This window comes from Euphorbia lathyris, chromosome 3 (assembly GCF_963576675.1).
Source record: "Euphorbia lathyris chromosome 3, ddEupLath1.1, whole genome shotgun sequence".
In the NCBI taxonomy this organism is placed as follows: domain Eukaryota; kingdom Viridiplantae; phylum Streptophyta; class Magnoliopsida; order Malpighiales; family Euphorbiaceae; genus Euphorbia; species Euphorbia lathyris.
In genome coordinates this window covers 17,842,224-17,859,061 of record NC_088912.1, presented here as the reverse complement: position 1 = coordinate 17,859,061, position 16,838 = coordinate 17,842,224, and the positions used below count along the sequence as shown (strand labels likewise).

The 16,838-nt window shown below is 37.8% G+C and overlaps 1 protein-coding gene across 1 annotated transcript; it reads left to right on the top strand.

Moving 5' to 3' along the window:
- Positions 1-314: 314 nt before the first annotated feature.
- Positions 315-5,053, top strand: LOC136223003 (UDP-D-apiose/UDP-D-xylose synthase 2). The gene is made up of 9 exons (XM_066010755.1): positions 315-794; positions 915-1,007; positions 1,201-1,308; positions 2,790-2,904; positions 2,996-3,129; positions 3,237-3,338; positions 3,439-3,531; positions 3,616-3,751; positions 4,447-5,053. Exons 1-9 carry the CDS (start codon positions 522-524, stop codon positions 4,557-4,559), a joined length of 1,167 nt encoding a protein of 388 aa, XP_065866827.1. The 5' UTR covers positions 315-521; the 3' UTR covers positions 4,560-5,053.
- Positions 5,054-16,838: the final 11,785 nt, after the last annotated feature.

The window sequence follows — 16,838 nt, the reverse complement described above, 5'->3', positions numbered from 1 at the left end:
TAAATTAAGAAGAAACAATGCCAATTAGATCACCTCCTCTAAATTTTTTTATAGCTGGCAACAGAGTAGGAGACACTGAAGGAATTTTCATTACCGTCCCCCGATCCAATCTCATTTCCAAATCCATGTAGTAATCCACTACTCCACGAGCCACACTACCACAGTTATCATCTCACACGTGTCTCTCATACACAGCGAGTATAAGCCAATCTCACACGTTGCGAGTATGATATAATCTCATCATGTAGATCAATGTAGACCTCTCGGTCTCGGTCATTTTCCCTCCCTCTCTGTCTATACATACTCTCTTCCTTTCCCATTTCTTTCTTCATCACAAAATCATCATCACTCATTTCTTCCTTTCTCTCTCTAACCCCCGGCGCACATTAATCTCCACCACCGCACCGCCGCTGCTTCATTAAATAGAGAGTTGGTGTCAAGGTGTTCTCCTGTTTCATTTGCTCGAGAGGTTTTGCTTCGGGTTTCTTGGTGATTTGAGTGTTTTTTTTTTTTTTGCTGAAATGGCAACGGGCAATAAACTGGATCTGGACGGGAGGCCGATAAAGCCGATGACTATTTGTATGATTGGTGCTGGAGGTTTCATTGGTTCGCACCTTTGTGAGAAGATATTGTCGGAGACGCCACACAAGATTTTGGCTCTTGATGTCTACAACGACAAGATCAAGCACCTTCTTGAGCCGGACTGCGCTACTTGGGGTGACCGGATCCAGTTCCACCGCATTAACATCAAGCATGATTCTCGTCTTGAAGGTCTCATCAAGATGTCGGATCTGGTAATATTTCCGTTTCTCTGTTTATCTTCTGAACCTAATTAGTTTCACTTGTGCATTTCATGTGACTTTGTTTATTGCTTCTTGCTTTGGCGCTAATGCGGTGTATTTTTGTCCTTTTAGACGATAAATCTGGCGGCGATCTGTACACCAGCGGATTACAATACGCGTCCATTGGACACGATTTACAGCAATTTTATTGATGCGCTCCCTGTGGTACTTATCAATTATTTTTTCTACAAAATTATTGCATGCATTTTTGTCAAATTTTACTTCCACTATTCTTTTAATCAACATTTCTATGTTGCTGCTGTTATTTTCTAGATCAAGCTGAAATGGCAAAGTAGTTAAAAAAATTTGGATTTGAACTTTTAGTTGAAATTGATGTGTGATTTTGATGTGTGTGTAGGTGAAGTACTGTTCCGAGAATAGCAAGCGCCTAATTCACTTCTCCACTTGTGAGGTGTATGGTAAAACAATTGGAAGCTTTCTTCCTAAAGATAGTCCTCTTCGTCAGGTGAGCTTTCTCTTTCTGCCTTTTCATTTATTTTGTATTTTACATTCTAGATGTGGTGCTTACCGACACTTTGTGAATAAGTCTTCTTTGTTAGCTATATCTGTCTAGCCTTTTGTGATTATACGGAGAGAATGTTTGTCGATCTAAAATTGTTGTGAAGTAAAAACTACTTAAATTATGTAATAATATCGATATGAACTTCCTTCAGTTTCTAAATATGTGTACTTAGTTAGATAAATCAGTCCGTTTAGGAAAGATCTCTTCTACCAGCTAAGTTTCTAGTTTTTTGGTGGTTGTATAATTCCTGCTGCTTTGTCATTTTTAGATGTACATGCAAGGCTCTTTAGTTGTCAGGCCTCTTGCAAGATCCCGAGATGAATCTAAAATCTATATTTCCTTGTGCTGGTGGTGCTTCTGTTTCTTGATGTCCACAGATTGATTTTGGACCTGTATAGGATGAGGGGTTCAGTTATTTGAATGAAATCTTCAAAGCAGGAAAGAGATGTATCTGGTTTGATTGATGCATGTCAAGTGATTTCCTTACTTACTAATCGCATGGCATTGGGATATTCAATGGTTCATGACTGTGACATAAATTCAAATTCTAGTAAAACTGTTACTTTTAGTGACAAAAGAAGAGCTTAATGGGATTAAAATTACACATTTTGAAGCTTCAAATCACCTATGAAGTCCGAAAATTCCCAGATTTGTTTAGATGCTCTGTAATGAAATGACCTTGTAAACTATAATTGATGTTTTAGGATGTTCTTAGTATTTATTGAAGCTTGGATAGGTTCCTCACTGAATAATTCTTATAGATGTATCCATTATTGTGCCTTTTCATAATTATGTTGCTGATTTGCTTTGAAGAAACTATCTAAAATAGGTTAAGGTTTCTGTTTTTTTTTTTTTTGGTTACATAGGTTAAGGTTTCTAATTTGTGCTATTGGGTAGTCCAGCTATTGGTTACTGTTAAAACTTCTAGGTCCCAGGATACAATTTTTGCAGCACTCTTGCTTGTTCAATGTGTTTGTTGAAGTGTTTTTTTGGCGTTTGTTTACTTAAGTAGATTTTCAATGGTAAAATTTTACACTGGTGAATTAGAATGTATGATAAGTTCGGTACGTAGCATAGACCTGAATATCTGGCTGTTGGTTTTTATTAGGAGTTGTATGCAGTTATTGTACTATTTATCTGTTTTGTTCTCGCATTCTTATTTGCTACATAGGATATTATACCATCAAGCATTCTAGTCTAATATTTTACTGTATTGCGATTTAGACTGTTCTTGTTTTTGCAAAGACGTACTTCTTTTTAACCTTTGAATTTTAAGATAACCAATAATCTGCATTTGCATTATATATCTTGTTCTTTCCAATTGAAGTGAACTTTGGAGTTGCTTGGGGTTGATGTGTTTGATCTTATTTGAGACTTGTCCTTGGCAATAAGCATGAGGTGTTCATTTTGGTATCTTTTTGTAGGATCCCGCATACTACATTCTTAAAGAAGATACATCTCCCTGCATTTTTGGTTCCATTGAGAAGCAGAGGTGGTCGTATGCATGTGCAAAGCAATTGATTGAAAGGCTGATATATGGTAATGTCTTGTTGACTTCACTGGCTATTTTTGGATTTTTGGACACTTAGCTGCATTTTTTATTTTCTAACTTTCTTATTTGTGAACACAGCTGAAGGTGCAGAGAATGGGCTTGAGTTCACAATTGTGAGACCTTTTAACTGGATTGGACCCAGGATGGATTTTATTCCTGGAATTGATGGACCAAGTGAGGGTGTGCCCAGGGTTCTGGCCTGCTTTAGTAATGTGAGTCTAATTTTTCTTCCCAAATGTATTTTGATTTTGTGGTGTTTGATCACGTTTTCTATTCTTTTGTGTGTATTGATTTTGATGTACCTTTTCATGCACACCAGGCTCTCTTACGCCGTGAGCCACTCAAGCTCGTAGATGGTGGCGAATCCCAGAGAACATTCGTTTACATCAAGGATGCCATTGATGCTGTTCTCTTGATGATTGTATGTGTTAATTTTTTTTTTTGGTCTGTTCTTATTTTCCATTTTCTCTACCCCCCTTCAAGACACAAGGAATAGCTAAATAATGTTATCATCCATGTAGGAAAATCCTGCCAGGGCTAATGGTCACATTTTTAATGTTGGAAACCCTCACAATGAAGTTACAGTTAGGCAGCTTGCTGAAATGATGGCAGAGGTATGCATTTTCTGAGGACACATATATCGTCCTTGTTATGAATTACTTGCTTCTGAACCTGGATAATGTCTTTTCTCTCAACAGGTGTACTCTAAAGTAAGCAATGAACCTGCTCTAGAGTCGCCAACAGTTGATGTTTCCTCCAAGGAATTTTATGGTGAAGGGTACGACGATAGTGATAAGAGAATTCCGGACATGACCATAATCAATAGACAACTTGGTATGACGTTTTAATTCTTTTTTCTTTCCTGCTTTTCTTATACTTCCCATTAATCAAGGCTGATTATAATCAATAAACATCTTCGTATGCTGTGGTTAAGTCCCTTTTTTTTGGTCTTAATCAATAGACAACTTGCCTCAAAAGCCTAATGATGTCCCCCTAACTTTCAAAATGATCTTTTTTCCATCTCAACTTGCTTGAAACTATTTTTCCACCACCTTCCTTAACTTGCTTAAAAAGAGCCTTCTGCCACCTCAGCAGGGATGTCAATTTCTGAGACTATTATTTACAGAGACAATACGACTAAATTGACACAATAGTAATTTTTGTTGCTTTTATATCATATATTATCTTATAGGATATGTAGATTACATGACCCGATGACGACACGATAACTTGAATTACCACTTCTACACCTCAACTTCTTTAGAAAGACATTTTTGTCATCTCAATTTGCTTAAACTGTCAAAATTCCATGAGGGTGTGGTACCGCTGCGTGGAAATAAGGGCTTAGTTATGGCAAGTTAAGCAAGATGAGGCGAAAAGGCCGTTTTGAAAGTTTATGTGGTCATTAGGCATTAGTGTGCGAGTTGGTGGGCTGGACACTGTGTTAAGCCTTTTCTTTTCCTGTTTTGCTTATACTCACCATGAACCAAGGCTCCATATTTGACACTGGTTGGTTATGTATATTTCAGGTTGGAACCCAAAGACATCATTATGGGATTTACTGGAATCAACCCTCACTTATCAACACAGGACATATGCTGAGGCTATTAAGAAGGTGACTGCTAAGCCTACATCTAGCTGAGGATAAAATGTTTGTGAAAAACAAAACAAAAAACAATACTTCAGAAAAGGAAAATCTTGGGGTAGGCTGTTTGTTAAGCATGAGTTAAAATTCTTTGTTGAAGGAAGATCTTTGAATCTCTCTTTAAGTAAGTGGTTGGTTCCAATATACACTCGCCGATCTTTTTGAATTATTATTGTCAAGAAGATAATAGGGGTTATTATAGGTAACTACATCTTGTTGCTGTAATTTGTCGCTTGAGTTTGTCTTACCATAAAAATTGGGGGCTTTACTTTACAGAAAAGTTTTACTTACTATGTTGCTCTAGTTAGAGGTTTGAATTGAATTACATCCCAGTCCAAACCTCTGTTTTGTTTCTCCAGGGAATGTGTTGTATTTAATTTGTTGACCCTCTCAGGCTGGTCCTTGTTCTTTATTAATTTATTATTTATTAATTCCAAGCTTGTAAGCTTGGTATGATAATATATCTTTTCCCAAAAAGATTTTGATGGTCGTTTTATTGTTTTTTTACTAAATGAAGTTCTTTTCTTTCTTGGAATAATATGAACATGTGAGGAAGTTCTTTTCTTTCTTGGAATAATATGAACATGTGAGGATTGTGCTAGATTGTAGTGTGTTGCGTACTTTGGCATATCCTTGTGCCGGGTGTAGCTTTGTTGTAGGGATGAAATATTATGGCAGAATTTGTTGTAGAGGCTTTTACTGGTAATTATTTGGAAGAAAAAAAGAAGCGTGCTGAGGTCTATGATCTTTGCATTGAGCTTTACATTACATTTTTCAATGATTTTTATGCGTTAAGCTTCAAATATTTTAATTTGTTGCATTGAGTTGTCAATCTCAATTAAATTAGAAGGGGTGATGCATTTCAGTTGTGTTTGGAATTGCATTTTCTGGAATTGCATTTTCAATTTTACAGCTCAATCAAGTTATGCGTGTTCCTACCTTTTTTTTTGATAGTTGATGCCTGTTCTACTTTTTTTTTTATTTTTTTTATTTTATAGTTGTGTTGGAAATTGCATTTTTGTTAGATTCTCCCTCCGTTAGTAGTATTATATTGAGTCATTACATCTATAGTTAATGAGATATTTGGCTGTAAGATATTAAATTTAATTCAAAAGCTTTTTGATGAAAATTGGTTGTACTATTTCAGATGAAAATTTGGTGGGTTATTATAACCCATGATAAATTTTAACCCATCTATCTCATGCAAGGTAGTGTTTAGAGCTAATTACATATAACTCACAATAGTTTTAAATAAATATCTTTATCTCATACCAATGAAATTAATCCTCATCTTGTCAAACACTCTTAATATTCAAAATGTCAAGGATAACATCACACAATCCCACGTTCCTAAGAATTAGGGGTGAGAGCAATCTATTAATAAATTTTAGATAAATATTAAAAACACTTCCAGTAACATTTCTCTTCTTTGTGGTTGATCTCTTGGTTTAGATTCATTCATTAATATGTAAACCTTCGGCATAGATTCGAATGGATTTGAGAATTTTATTTATAATAGAAGTTTCTAGTCTTCAACCTGTCTGAATATCAATCTGATTGTTAAATATATTATACCACCAAAAGCATGCAGATGGTTTTCAAAATTAACAGATCTAATTTAAAATCTAAATTAAATTAAAGTGTTCTTCACTAATCCATTTGTGAAGGTTTCAGATTATTCAAATGGATTTGAATTGTAACATTTTTTTTATGTGTTATTTTGCTTTACACTTTTCTTTTCGTTTCATTTTCTATTACAAAAAATAGAACAACGAAAAGAAAAAAGGAATGAGAAAATCTATTAAGTGAATTAATAGAAAATATTACAAACAGAAATAATTATAAAACTAAGAAAATGTGGAAATTAGGAAAGGCTAAAATAAGGAGAGAAAAGAATGGGAAAAAAATGAGAGCATGAAAGAAAATAAATTGAGGAAGAAGGAAATTGAGAGAAAGAAGAAGAAATAAAAAGATACTGATTTACAGAAGAAGGTATATTAAAGAGGAAGAAAAATCCTTTAACTATCTAATATTTAATTTAGAGTATTTTATTATCATAATCCTTAACTATCTAATATTTAATTTAGAGTATTTTATTATCATAACCGTTGAGTTTGACAAAAGCAAAATATTTTATAGGTTATTTGATAAAGAAAAAAAATTAACTAATTTAATTGTAATATTAAAAGGAAACCTAACATTGTGTCTAGCGTCTATGAGTTGAAATGAGTTAGATGGGTTGAAAGTGATTCGATGTTCGTTGTAAATTTGTTGCGAAGGAAAAGCAAAGTAGTTCCCTGGCCTCTCAGGCAAGATTGGCTGCAATGCTTGGACAACTTAGATTCAATGACGGTTGTGTTCTCTCACGTCTTTCGCGAAGGCAACCAAGTTGCTGATCTCCTGACTAATTACGGCAGAATCCATCCGGATATGACTTGGTGGTCAAATATTCCTCATTTTTGTACCTCTGCTTTCCTTTGTAACTTAGGAGGATGGCAAAATTATAGATTTGCTTAAATCCTTTTCTGAACTGGTTTGTTGCTGTTTTTTTTGTTCTCTTTAATAAAATTGGTTTAGGGATTGGGTGTTGAGAGCAGGAGGTCAGCATAGCTGGGATGTTTGTAATCTGCACTCCCTGATTGCGAGCTTCCAATTAAAAAAACTCATCTAATTTATTCAATTCATTTACTTTTTTAATATCCTCACTTTGTTTCAAAATTAGAAAATTCAGAAATGGAAAATTGAAAATTCGTGTAGAATGAAAAAAACTAGAAAAAACCTGAGAAAACAAAACTAAAGCAAATAGAAACAAAAAAAGCAAACCAAAACAAAAATGAAAATAATAAAAATAATACAATAAAAAACAAATACAAAATGTAAAAAATGCAACATGATATAATATGATTTAAGAATAATTGTTAAATTTAATTCTAACGTTTTTCGGAACAGGTAAATTTGACAAATTTGAGTGACCTAATTTATCAGTTATTTGACTGTCAAAATGGTGCTTTAAATAAATTTATCGATAAATTGAAATAATTTTTTTCATTTTTTTGATAGAATCTTTGCAAGACAAATTTTTTGTGATTAATTTATATGTGGCTGATTTAGTTATTAGAATTTTAATATGTATATTTTTTGGATGATTATATAATTAAAGTTAGAAGGTTCGATATGAAACTTAAATAACAGTTTAATTAATATTTTTAATTTTTTTGATAATATAAAAGTAAAATTGATATTATTTGAAAATATAAAAGATAAATTTATATGTTAGTGTCAATTTGCACTTTTAGAGGGATTAAACCCAGGAATCATTTATGAAAATTATTCCGCCGAGAGGAGACAGAGAGGATGACCTAGGCGAGGAGACAGAGGAGACAAAGAGGATGACCTAGGCGATATCGCGTGAAGAGCTCTACTTGGGTTTCCGCCGCTTCATCTCTATTGGATTTTTTGTCGCTGCTATCCCTCTCTCTGCCGCCGCTCTTCTCTCCCCGCCGTCGCGTTTTCCTCTCCCCGCCGCTGGGTCGGATCTCCTAAATTGGATCTTGGAAATCATGGTTGTTTTTGCAGATCTTCCGTCCGTTTGCTGCGTCGGTCGTCCACGCCTTCCGTTGTCGTTCGGCTGTGTGAGGCGTCTGCTCGATTTCGGCGATCGTTTAGACGCCGCGGTTCGGTTTTGTCGTGGTGCGCGGCTGCTTCGCCGCCGTCCGCTCGCTGCCGTCTGCCGCCGGTGTTCGTTTGGCTTTATTGTCTAAATCTTTTTGGCTTACTGATACACATACAATTAATAATTTTAGAAAATCAGAGGGCTAAATCAACTCACTGTATTAAATTTTTTTTTTTAAGAAAATCAGAGGGCTAAATCAACTCATTATATTAATTTTTTTTTTAAGAAAATCAGAGGGCTAAATCAACTCAAAGAGGGGAGGGATGGACGACCCCGTTGGTCACGCCGATCTCTTCTCTTTCGCTGCGCCAAAAAAACATTGTCTGCGTCTGTTCCGATTATACAAAAATCCTATGCAGACTCTGTGGTGAATACCATTAAACCTAATTGCGAATTGGTAAACCCTAGCTCTTCACCACCGTTGATTTAGGACATTGGAGGCCTAAAGGCCATCAAAATATCCCAACAGGTTTACAACAACAGAGTCACAGCATGCAAATATTCCGTTATTGGTCGAATTACACTGGCGAAGGGCGAATTACCTTGGAAACACCCAGATCTGAAGGCCAAACTAAGCTTAATATGGGGAATCAATACGAGCTGGAAACTAATATCGTTGGGAAAGGGGTTCTTTCACATTATTCTTTCAACTGAAGAAAACCTAAATTCTGTTTGGAGTCGGGGATCGCTGGCCCTAAAACCTGGTATCCTTCGTTTATCTTCCTGGACTCCGGGGTTTGATCCATCAAATCATAAAACAACCACTACTCAGGTGTGGGTTCGATTGTACAACCTTTCATGGGAGTTTTGGGACCGATCGATTATTGCTGACATCGCTAGAATTGTTGGAATTCCCCTACGCTTTGATCGAAATACACTTGAGGGAGAATTTGGTCACTATGCTCGTATTTTAGTGGACTTGGATCTTTCTAAAAAATTACAAACAGAAACTAGAGTGGACACCGATGACCTAATGGTTTGGGTAACCTTGTTTTACGAGAACCTGCCATGGTTTTGCTGCGATTGTAAATCAGTAGGGCACATCACTGCGAATTGTCGCAGAAATAAACCGGAGAAAGGTCAATCTGAAAAGACAGTGAATAATCCTATTGAGAAAGGGAAGAATTCTGACAAAGCAGTTCTGCCTCCAAAACAGTTTTGGCAGCAGCGCACTGATGGTATGGATACATCGAAATCCGCTGCCACTCTTATTGAAAAAGAAAAGAATAACTTGGGACAGAAGGAAAACATCAAGATAAAAGTAAACACATCAAATGCTATTGTGGAAATGGATGTTAGTGGAAGAGAGGTTGAAGAAACTTGCCAAGCAGAGATTAATGATAGACGATTGATAGTTTATGACAGGAAGAAAACTACTGATATTATATCCCCCTTTTCGATTATTGAGGCTAATTCCAATGTTATTTCGCCTAGCAGAATCTCTTGGGCAGATGAATGTGATGAAGAAGAAAATTATGAGCAACATGAGAATATTGAAGCCCATGTTGGTGCTGAAACTTATAAGAAAAATATTAAGGAAGATAAGAAAGATGAGGATGGGGAATGGACTTCGGTCACTTCCAAGATGAAGAAATGAAATAGGAAAAAATCTCCTGAGGGTCCGATTAGGGTGTCACAAAGGACACCTCAGCTTCCACCACGTTTCCAATGTTAGTTCTTTATTGGAACTGCAGAGGAATTGGTAACGCCTCTACCCAAAGAAGGTTATCTAATTTCTGTCTGACTCATAGACCTGATATGTTATGTCTTTCTGAACCGATGGTGCACTTTCAAAACATTCCTGACTCTTTTTGGAGACGGATAAATTTAACTCTTGTTTGCACTAACTCGCAATTGTTGCCAACTATTTGGCTCCTTGTTAACTCGAATTTGATTATGACTACAATTGATATTCAGAATCATCAAACAACGGTGGAAATTCTCCTCAGTTTTATGTCTCATCGCTATAGCTTTATCTATGGCAGTGTCTCCTACATTGAGCGACGTAATCTCTGGTCTACTCTTTTGAATGTTTCTAGTAATTTTGCTGGCCCTTGGTGTTTGATCGGGGATTTTAATGCAATGAGAGGAGCTCATGAGAAGACTGGGTCCCCTCCAAGCAATATTTCTTGTCGTGAATTTAATAATTTTATTGATTCTGGGGATTTATCTGATATTAACACCCGAGGGGATAGTTACACCTGGACCAATGGCAGAAGAGGACTTAATAGAGTGGAGTGTAAGTTGGATAGGGCTATGGGAAATTTTATTTTCTTTCAATCTTGGAATTCTATTAGTTGTGTTGCCCTCCCACGTCACGCTTCTGATCATTCCCCTTTGCTGCTCAATGCTTCGGTTGCTTCTCCGGCTCCGGCAAGATTTAGATTTCAATCCATGTGGCTGACTCACCAAGGGCTTCGGAATTGTTGAAAACTCTTAGTGTATACCAACGCCAAACCTTACTCCCATGCAACATTTCAGTCACAAGCTGCGCAGATTGAAATTAGTGCTTAAACGATGGAATGTGGATACCTTTGGTTGGCTTCAGGCCAGAATTAATCAAGCTTCTACGACCTTTGACATCATCCAGCAACGTATTAGTAATGATGGTTTTCTGATGCTCTTCATCAGGAAGAATTAGAGGCGCACTCGAATCTGGATCTTGCTTTAACACAAAACGAAATCCATCTTAAAGAGAAATGCAGAAACAAGTGGCTTGCGGCAGGTGATAGGAATTCTAGTTTCTTCCATCAACAACTCACTAGACAGAAATCTAAATTTGGCATAAAGGAGCTGATCATTGGGGGGCAGCTTGTCATGGACCTCCCTCAAATTGAGACGCATATAATTAATTATTTTACAACTCTTTTGCTGCAAACAATAGTGTTCCTGTTGATTTGCATGAGGTGCATAATATCATCCCTAGCTTGGTGAATATTGATGATAATGATTTATTAATTGCTGTTCCTACTGACGATGAGATTCGCATGACGGTTTTACACATGAATGGAAGTAGTGCTCCTGGTCCTGATGGATTCACAGGTAATATTTTTAAAAGTTTCTGGACCATTATTCGGACTGATATCTTCCTTGCAGTGAAAAGCTTCTTTTCTTTGGGCTCCGTGTCTACGGGGTGGAACTCAAGCACTATGGTTTTGATACCCAAAACTAAAGATGCAATTTCGATTGACCAATTTCGACCGATTGTGTTAAGCAATTTCTGCTTAAAGATTATTACAAAGATTTTAGCAGCGCGTCTCGCTCCAGTTGCTAATAAAATTATTTCAAAATAGCAGTTCGGTTTTGTTCAAGGTAGACGAATCTCAGACTGTATTTCTGGCACGTCAGAGGGAGTTAATCTTTTGAATAGAAATCAACACGGGGCTAATATGGCTATCGAAGTGGATATTCGGAAAGCTTTTGATACCATGGATTGGAACTTCTTACTTGAGGTACTCACTGCTTTTGGATTTTCTATCAAATTTCAAGATTGGATCCTTGCTCTTTTCTCTTCTACTCGGATTCAAATTAATATTAATGAGCATGATAGAGGCTATTTCTCTAGCTCCCGTGGAGTTAGGGAGGGTGACCCTTTATCCCCTTTGTTGTTTTGTATTGCGGAAGACTTCCTTAGCCGGGTGAATTCTAATCATTTGATGGCGGGCCGGTTGCAACCTTGTTACTACTTTAAATGGGTGGATTTTCCAATTCAATTTCTGTATGTTGATGACGTCTTACTTTTCCTCCGTGCTACAAAAAACAATATTAGGGAAATTAGAAGAATTTTTGGATTTATATGGGACTTTATCGGGTCAGATGGTTAATCTGCAAAAATCGAATTTCTTTCTTAATCCTGCCACGCCTGCTCGAAGGGTTTCTAAGCTCATGAATCTTCTGGAAATGAGTCACGATCATCTTCCATTCAATTATCTGGGGGTCCCTTTGTTTATTGGTGCTCCCCGACAAGCACATTTGCAACCACTTGCGGATAAAATTATCAACAAATTTAGTTATTGGAAAGGTAGCTCATTGTCAATGGCGGGCGTTTGACTTTAATTAATTCTGTAATTAGCAGTTCTCTGATCCATTCTCTGATCCATTCTTTCGCGGTTTATCGGTAGCCTTTTTCTCTTATTGCTAAACTTCATAGAGCAATGAGAAACTTTCTTTGGACTGGTAACATCCACTCCAAAAAGCTAGTTTCTGTTTCATGGGATACTTGTTGTTTACCAACAAAAGAAGGGGGTCTGGGCATAAAAAATTTGGAGACTTTAAATGCTGCTATGCTTCTTAAGCAAGGCTGGTTCATCTATCAATCTCATGATTATATTCCTTCACTGTTACGAAATAGATTCTGTAAAATAGGGAGGGTGATTCGCGGCTCTCATTTTTCTTCTGTAATTTGGCATTCGGTGAAACGTTCATTGGCCCAAATTCATGAAAACAGTTTCTGGCTTTTCGGGTCACAGTCACAATTGAATTTCTGATGTGATAACTGGTAACGTCCTTCTTTATCTGATCAGCTCGGCCTCTCGGTGGCTAAACAACGGCGTCGCAGGTCCACTATCAGCGATTTTCAAAACGAAAGTGGCTGGAATATTTTACCATTATTACCAGCGATAATGGAAGCGACTGTTCGGCGCGTTACTGTCGCTGACACTGAGGTGGATATTTACTGCTGGGTACGCTCAAATAATGGTATTTTTACTGTCAAATCTGCTTTTCATTGGATTTGTTGAAAGAAAAATAAAGTGGATTGGCATTCTTTCATTTGGAAAGAGTTTTTACCGCCTTCAAGATCTTTGACGGTTTGGAAGGCTATTCATGGCAAGCTTGCCACTGCGGGAAATTTGCAGCATCACGGGCTCAGTCTGGTTTCATATTGCTTTCTCTGCAAAAACGATGCTAAGACTCATGATCATATTGGGAGGATCTTTGGTGCAAGGTTGGACTGCTCTTCCAATGTTCATAATTTAATTTTAAAAGCAATGTCTGTTCTTTTTAGTTCTCAGATTGCAAATCTTTGGTGTGGTGCAATTGTTAGCGCAATTTGGATTATTTGGCGTATTAGGAATGATGCAATTTTTAATAGCTTTAACCCTAATATTTCCATGGCTCTCCGATTGGTTTGGAAGTCTATTAAAAAAATCGATTTTTTTCGGAAAGGTAGCATTGGAAGTTCTTTTTCGGACAGGGAGATCTTAGGAAAATTCAACATTTCTTGAATTCCTCGCCCATTGAGCAGAGTAATTTCATTTTTTTGGCAGTCCCCGCCGACCTCCTGGACCAAGGTTAACACCGATGGTGCCGCTAGTTCAACTGTGGCTGGCTGTGGTGGTGTGTTTCGAACATGTAGAGGCTTCCCTAGAGCTTGTTTTGCTATTCCTCTTGGAAATAAAGAAGCTTGGTTTTCAGAATTGAAGGGAGTGATTTTTGCAATTAAAAAAGCAGCAATTTGTAATTGGTTTCCTCTTTGGGTGGAATGCGATTCGGTCTATGTTGTGAATCTTTTTGCTTCGCGATCACTGATGTGCATTTGGAAATTAGAAAGGATTGACTTTATTGTTTGCAGCTTTGCCATCAACAAATCATACAAATTTCTCATGTTTACAGGGAGGCAAACACAGTTGCTGAATGTCTTTCTAAACATGCGCTATTGATGCCCCTTCCGTAAAGAAGACTCACTAAGGGATAAGTGTACCCCGTCGTTATCAAGTAATAAAATTCTGGAAAGTCGAGGTATCGTCCACAAGATTTATTTCTGCAAGTATCGAGTTACTTGGCTTCAGGTGTTATCTAGGCTTAGGGGGTTTTGAGTTGGTTTTTCTTAAGTTAATCTACTCCTAGGTTGAATTATACTACTCCTAGCTAAGTTATCTGATTCTAACTAAGTTATTCTACGCCTAATTAAGTTACTCTACCCCTAATTAAGTTAAACTACTCCTAAGTGATCTTTTACCAGTGCAATTATCCGAAGGAACATGAAGGGATACGATGATAATGAAAATAGATTGTTTAAGCAATTGAATTAAAACCTAAGTCACTTGTGTCCGAGGCGATTAACCCGACCTATCCTCCTAAAGTCCCTAGTTCGTGATTCCTTGTAAGGCCGAAACTAGCTCTAAGGCTCAACAATTTGGGCTTAATCTTCTATAGGGTCGTCAATCCTATAGGCATTGACTAGGTCAGATTCAGCTCGCAATATGTGCCAACTTAATTTTGGGATTATCGAATGAGTTAAACCAATCAGACAAAGCGTAAGACAAAGATTGAAGCAATAAAACAATTGAAGAAACAAAACTATAATATATATCAAAGATGAAAAGTATTGTCACGAAGTTACAATGAGCCTAGGATTCATAACATGTATCAGAGGCTAGACAGAATATAAAAGAAGAAAAATCCCTTTCAGGGAACCTGTCTACCAATGCAGGCGTCTTCCTAGGACTTAAGGATGGAGCTTGAACAATCCTCGGTGAGCGGAGCTTAGGAGGTGTCTTCAATGGAGGTTTGAAGGATATGGAGGAGGTGGAGAGGATTTCTCAAGATGAAAAGCTAAGAAAATTACAAAAGATAAAAGATGCCTAATTACATTGGAAAAATCCTATTTATAGGCGTGGCTCGGGCCCTTTTCTTGACCTATTTCGTGTCCTTATGCAGGTAGGAAATCGTGGGGTCCATCGTGGCGTCGTGGGGGCGGAATTGGTCTTTTTGACCAATTCCAGCAGGTCTGCTCGCCGAGTAGGGCGAGCTGCTCGGCGAGCAGGCACAGCCTGCTCGGTGAGCTGGCCTACGAAGGCCAGCTCACCGCGAGCTGGCTGCGCCAGCTCGCCCGAGCAGGCCTAAAATAGGCCAGTTCGTCGAGCAGTCTAGCCCGATGCGCCCCCGCGCGGTTGCCGAATGCCAATAACGTGTTTTTCGCTCGAACTTATACCTGCGCATGCACAAAAACTCCAGATAACATTAGTCCAAAGGCTAAATTGACCCGCCAATCGCTTATTTGAGTAAACGCTTCGTTTGGTGCGACTTTTGACGGATCAATTAGCTTTAAAAGGTAACAGAATTATAATATGCATGCCATTTTGGCCGTATTTGCCCAAATTGATCATAAAACGAGCCTAAACAACGAAAAGCAAATAAAACATTTCCAATTTCTAACTAACTCACACAAAAGCATTTAAATGTGAGAATTGCTCGCTTATTAACTAAATAACGCTAAAACCCGTCCTAAAACCGTACCCAAAGATAAGGGTTTTTGACCCCTATCAGCTATCACTTTCCGAGCCTTATTGGTGGACCTCTTTCCCGAACTTTTGTGCATCTTTTGTCTATAAGGATGCCAACAAAACTGAATACTTTAGAATCTGTTAAACTTTGATTCCTTTTCGTTTTTGGTTGTTTTATTTGTAAACTCTTTTTTTTTCTTCTTATTTTAATATATTTGGTTGCGTCTGCCTGCTGGTGCCAACCTAGTTGGGATTAGTTGCTCTCGCTTCTCTCCTTGGTAACCAACATTTCAATTAAAAAATTTGCACTTTTAGAGTTTTTTTTTTGATGAAAGGTACAGTTATAACGGAGAACAATCAAGCACAATTATGCAACATGATACAAGAAGAAAGAAATTGAGGAAAATCTTTTACAAAGACTTTCGGTTCAGCAGCAGCAAGTCCCCAAGCTGCAAGTTTGTGAGCTGCAGTATTAGCATTTCTGGGTTCATGAACAACCTTGAATTTCTGCAGTCTGCTACTGATATCCAAAATACAACCAACCAAAGCCCCCAACCAGTTAGGACCCATGAACTTGTTCTCGATGAGCTTTACCGCTTCAACCGAATCGGTTGCCAGAATGATAGATTGGAAGCCTGCGGTGCTTGAATATTGTAGCCCAGTCAGAATAGCTGCAATTCCGCGTGAATTGCCAAAATCGACGAACCTAGCGGGCCACCACCCTACATGAGAACATCTCCTTTGTGGTTCTGGACTATGAAGGCAAAAGCGCTTCTATTGCCGTTAGGAATGAAGGTGGCATCCGTGTTGATTTTGAGAGTGTACATCTCAGGGGGTGCCATAGATGGTTATCTGCTTTCTGTACCTCCCCACCCCTACTACTCAAATCCGTACTGCCCCGAATGATCTCGTTGACTATCATAATCCCTCGAGTAGCACCAATTGAAGTTGATTGGTGGGCCACCCGATTTCTTTCTAGCCAAATCATCCACATAACTCCACAAACAGTTGAAAATTCAAGTTTTGTTGTAAATGAGCCAAATTTCATTAACCATTCCAAGCAGGTTGAGCCCTCAACCTTATACACTTTGAGGGGAAGCGAAGCTTGTTTCCAGAATTCCTTGGCAGCGCTGCACAGCTTGAAATGGATCGTCGATTCGCTCGGTAAACCATAGAGCCAACAAAAATCATTAATAATTAGGCCTTTTTTACGAAGTACTGAGTTACAAGGGATGAATTCTTTGCACACACTCCATATCATATGAGCAATTTTTGGTGGAAGATTAATATTCCAAAGTGTCTGCCAGAAACTAGAGGACTTAGCAGATGAAGATGATTGGTCGGTATAAAACGGCAGCTCTGAGATTGCAATTTGAT

What these genes read in the sequence shown, in the direction of transcription:
- LOC136223003 (XM_066010755.1), top strand. Translation starts at nt 522, where the DNA reads ATGGCAACGGGCAATAAACTGGATCTGGACGGGAGGCCGATAAAGCCG. An exon ending in TTATTGATGCGCTCCCTGTG is followed by an intron (nt 1,008 to 1,200) that starts GTACTTATCAAT and finishes ATGTGTGTGTAG; the next exon opens with GTGAAGTACTGTTCCGAGAA. An exon ending in ATGCTGTTCTCTTGATGATT is followed by an intron (nt 3,339 to 3,438) that starts GTATGTGTTAAT and finishes TCATCCATGTAG; the next exon opens with GAAAATCCTGCCAGGGCTAA.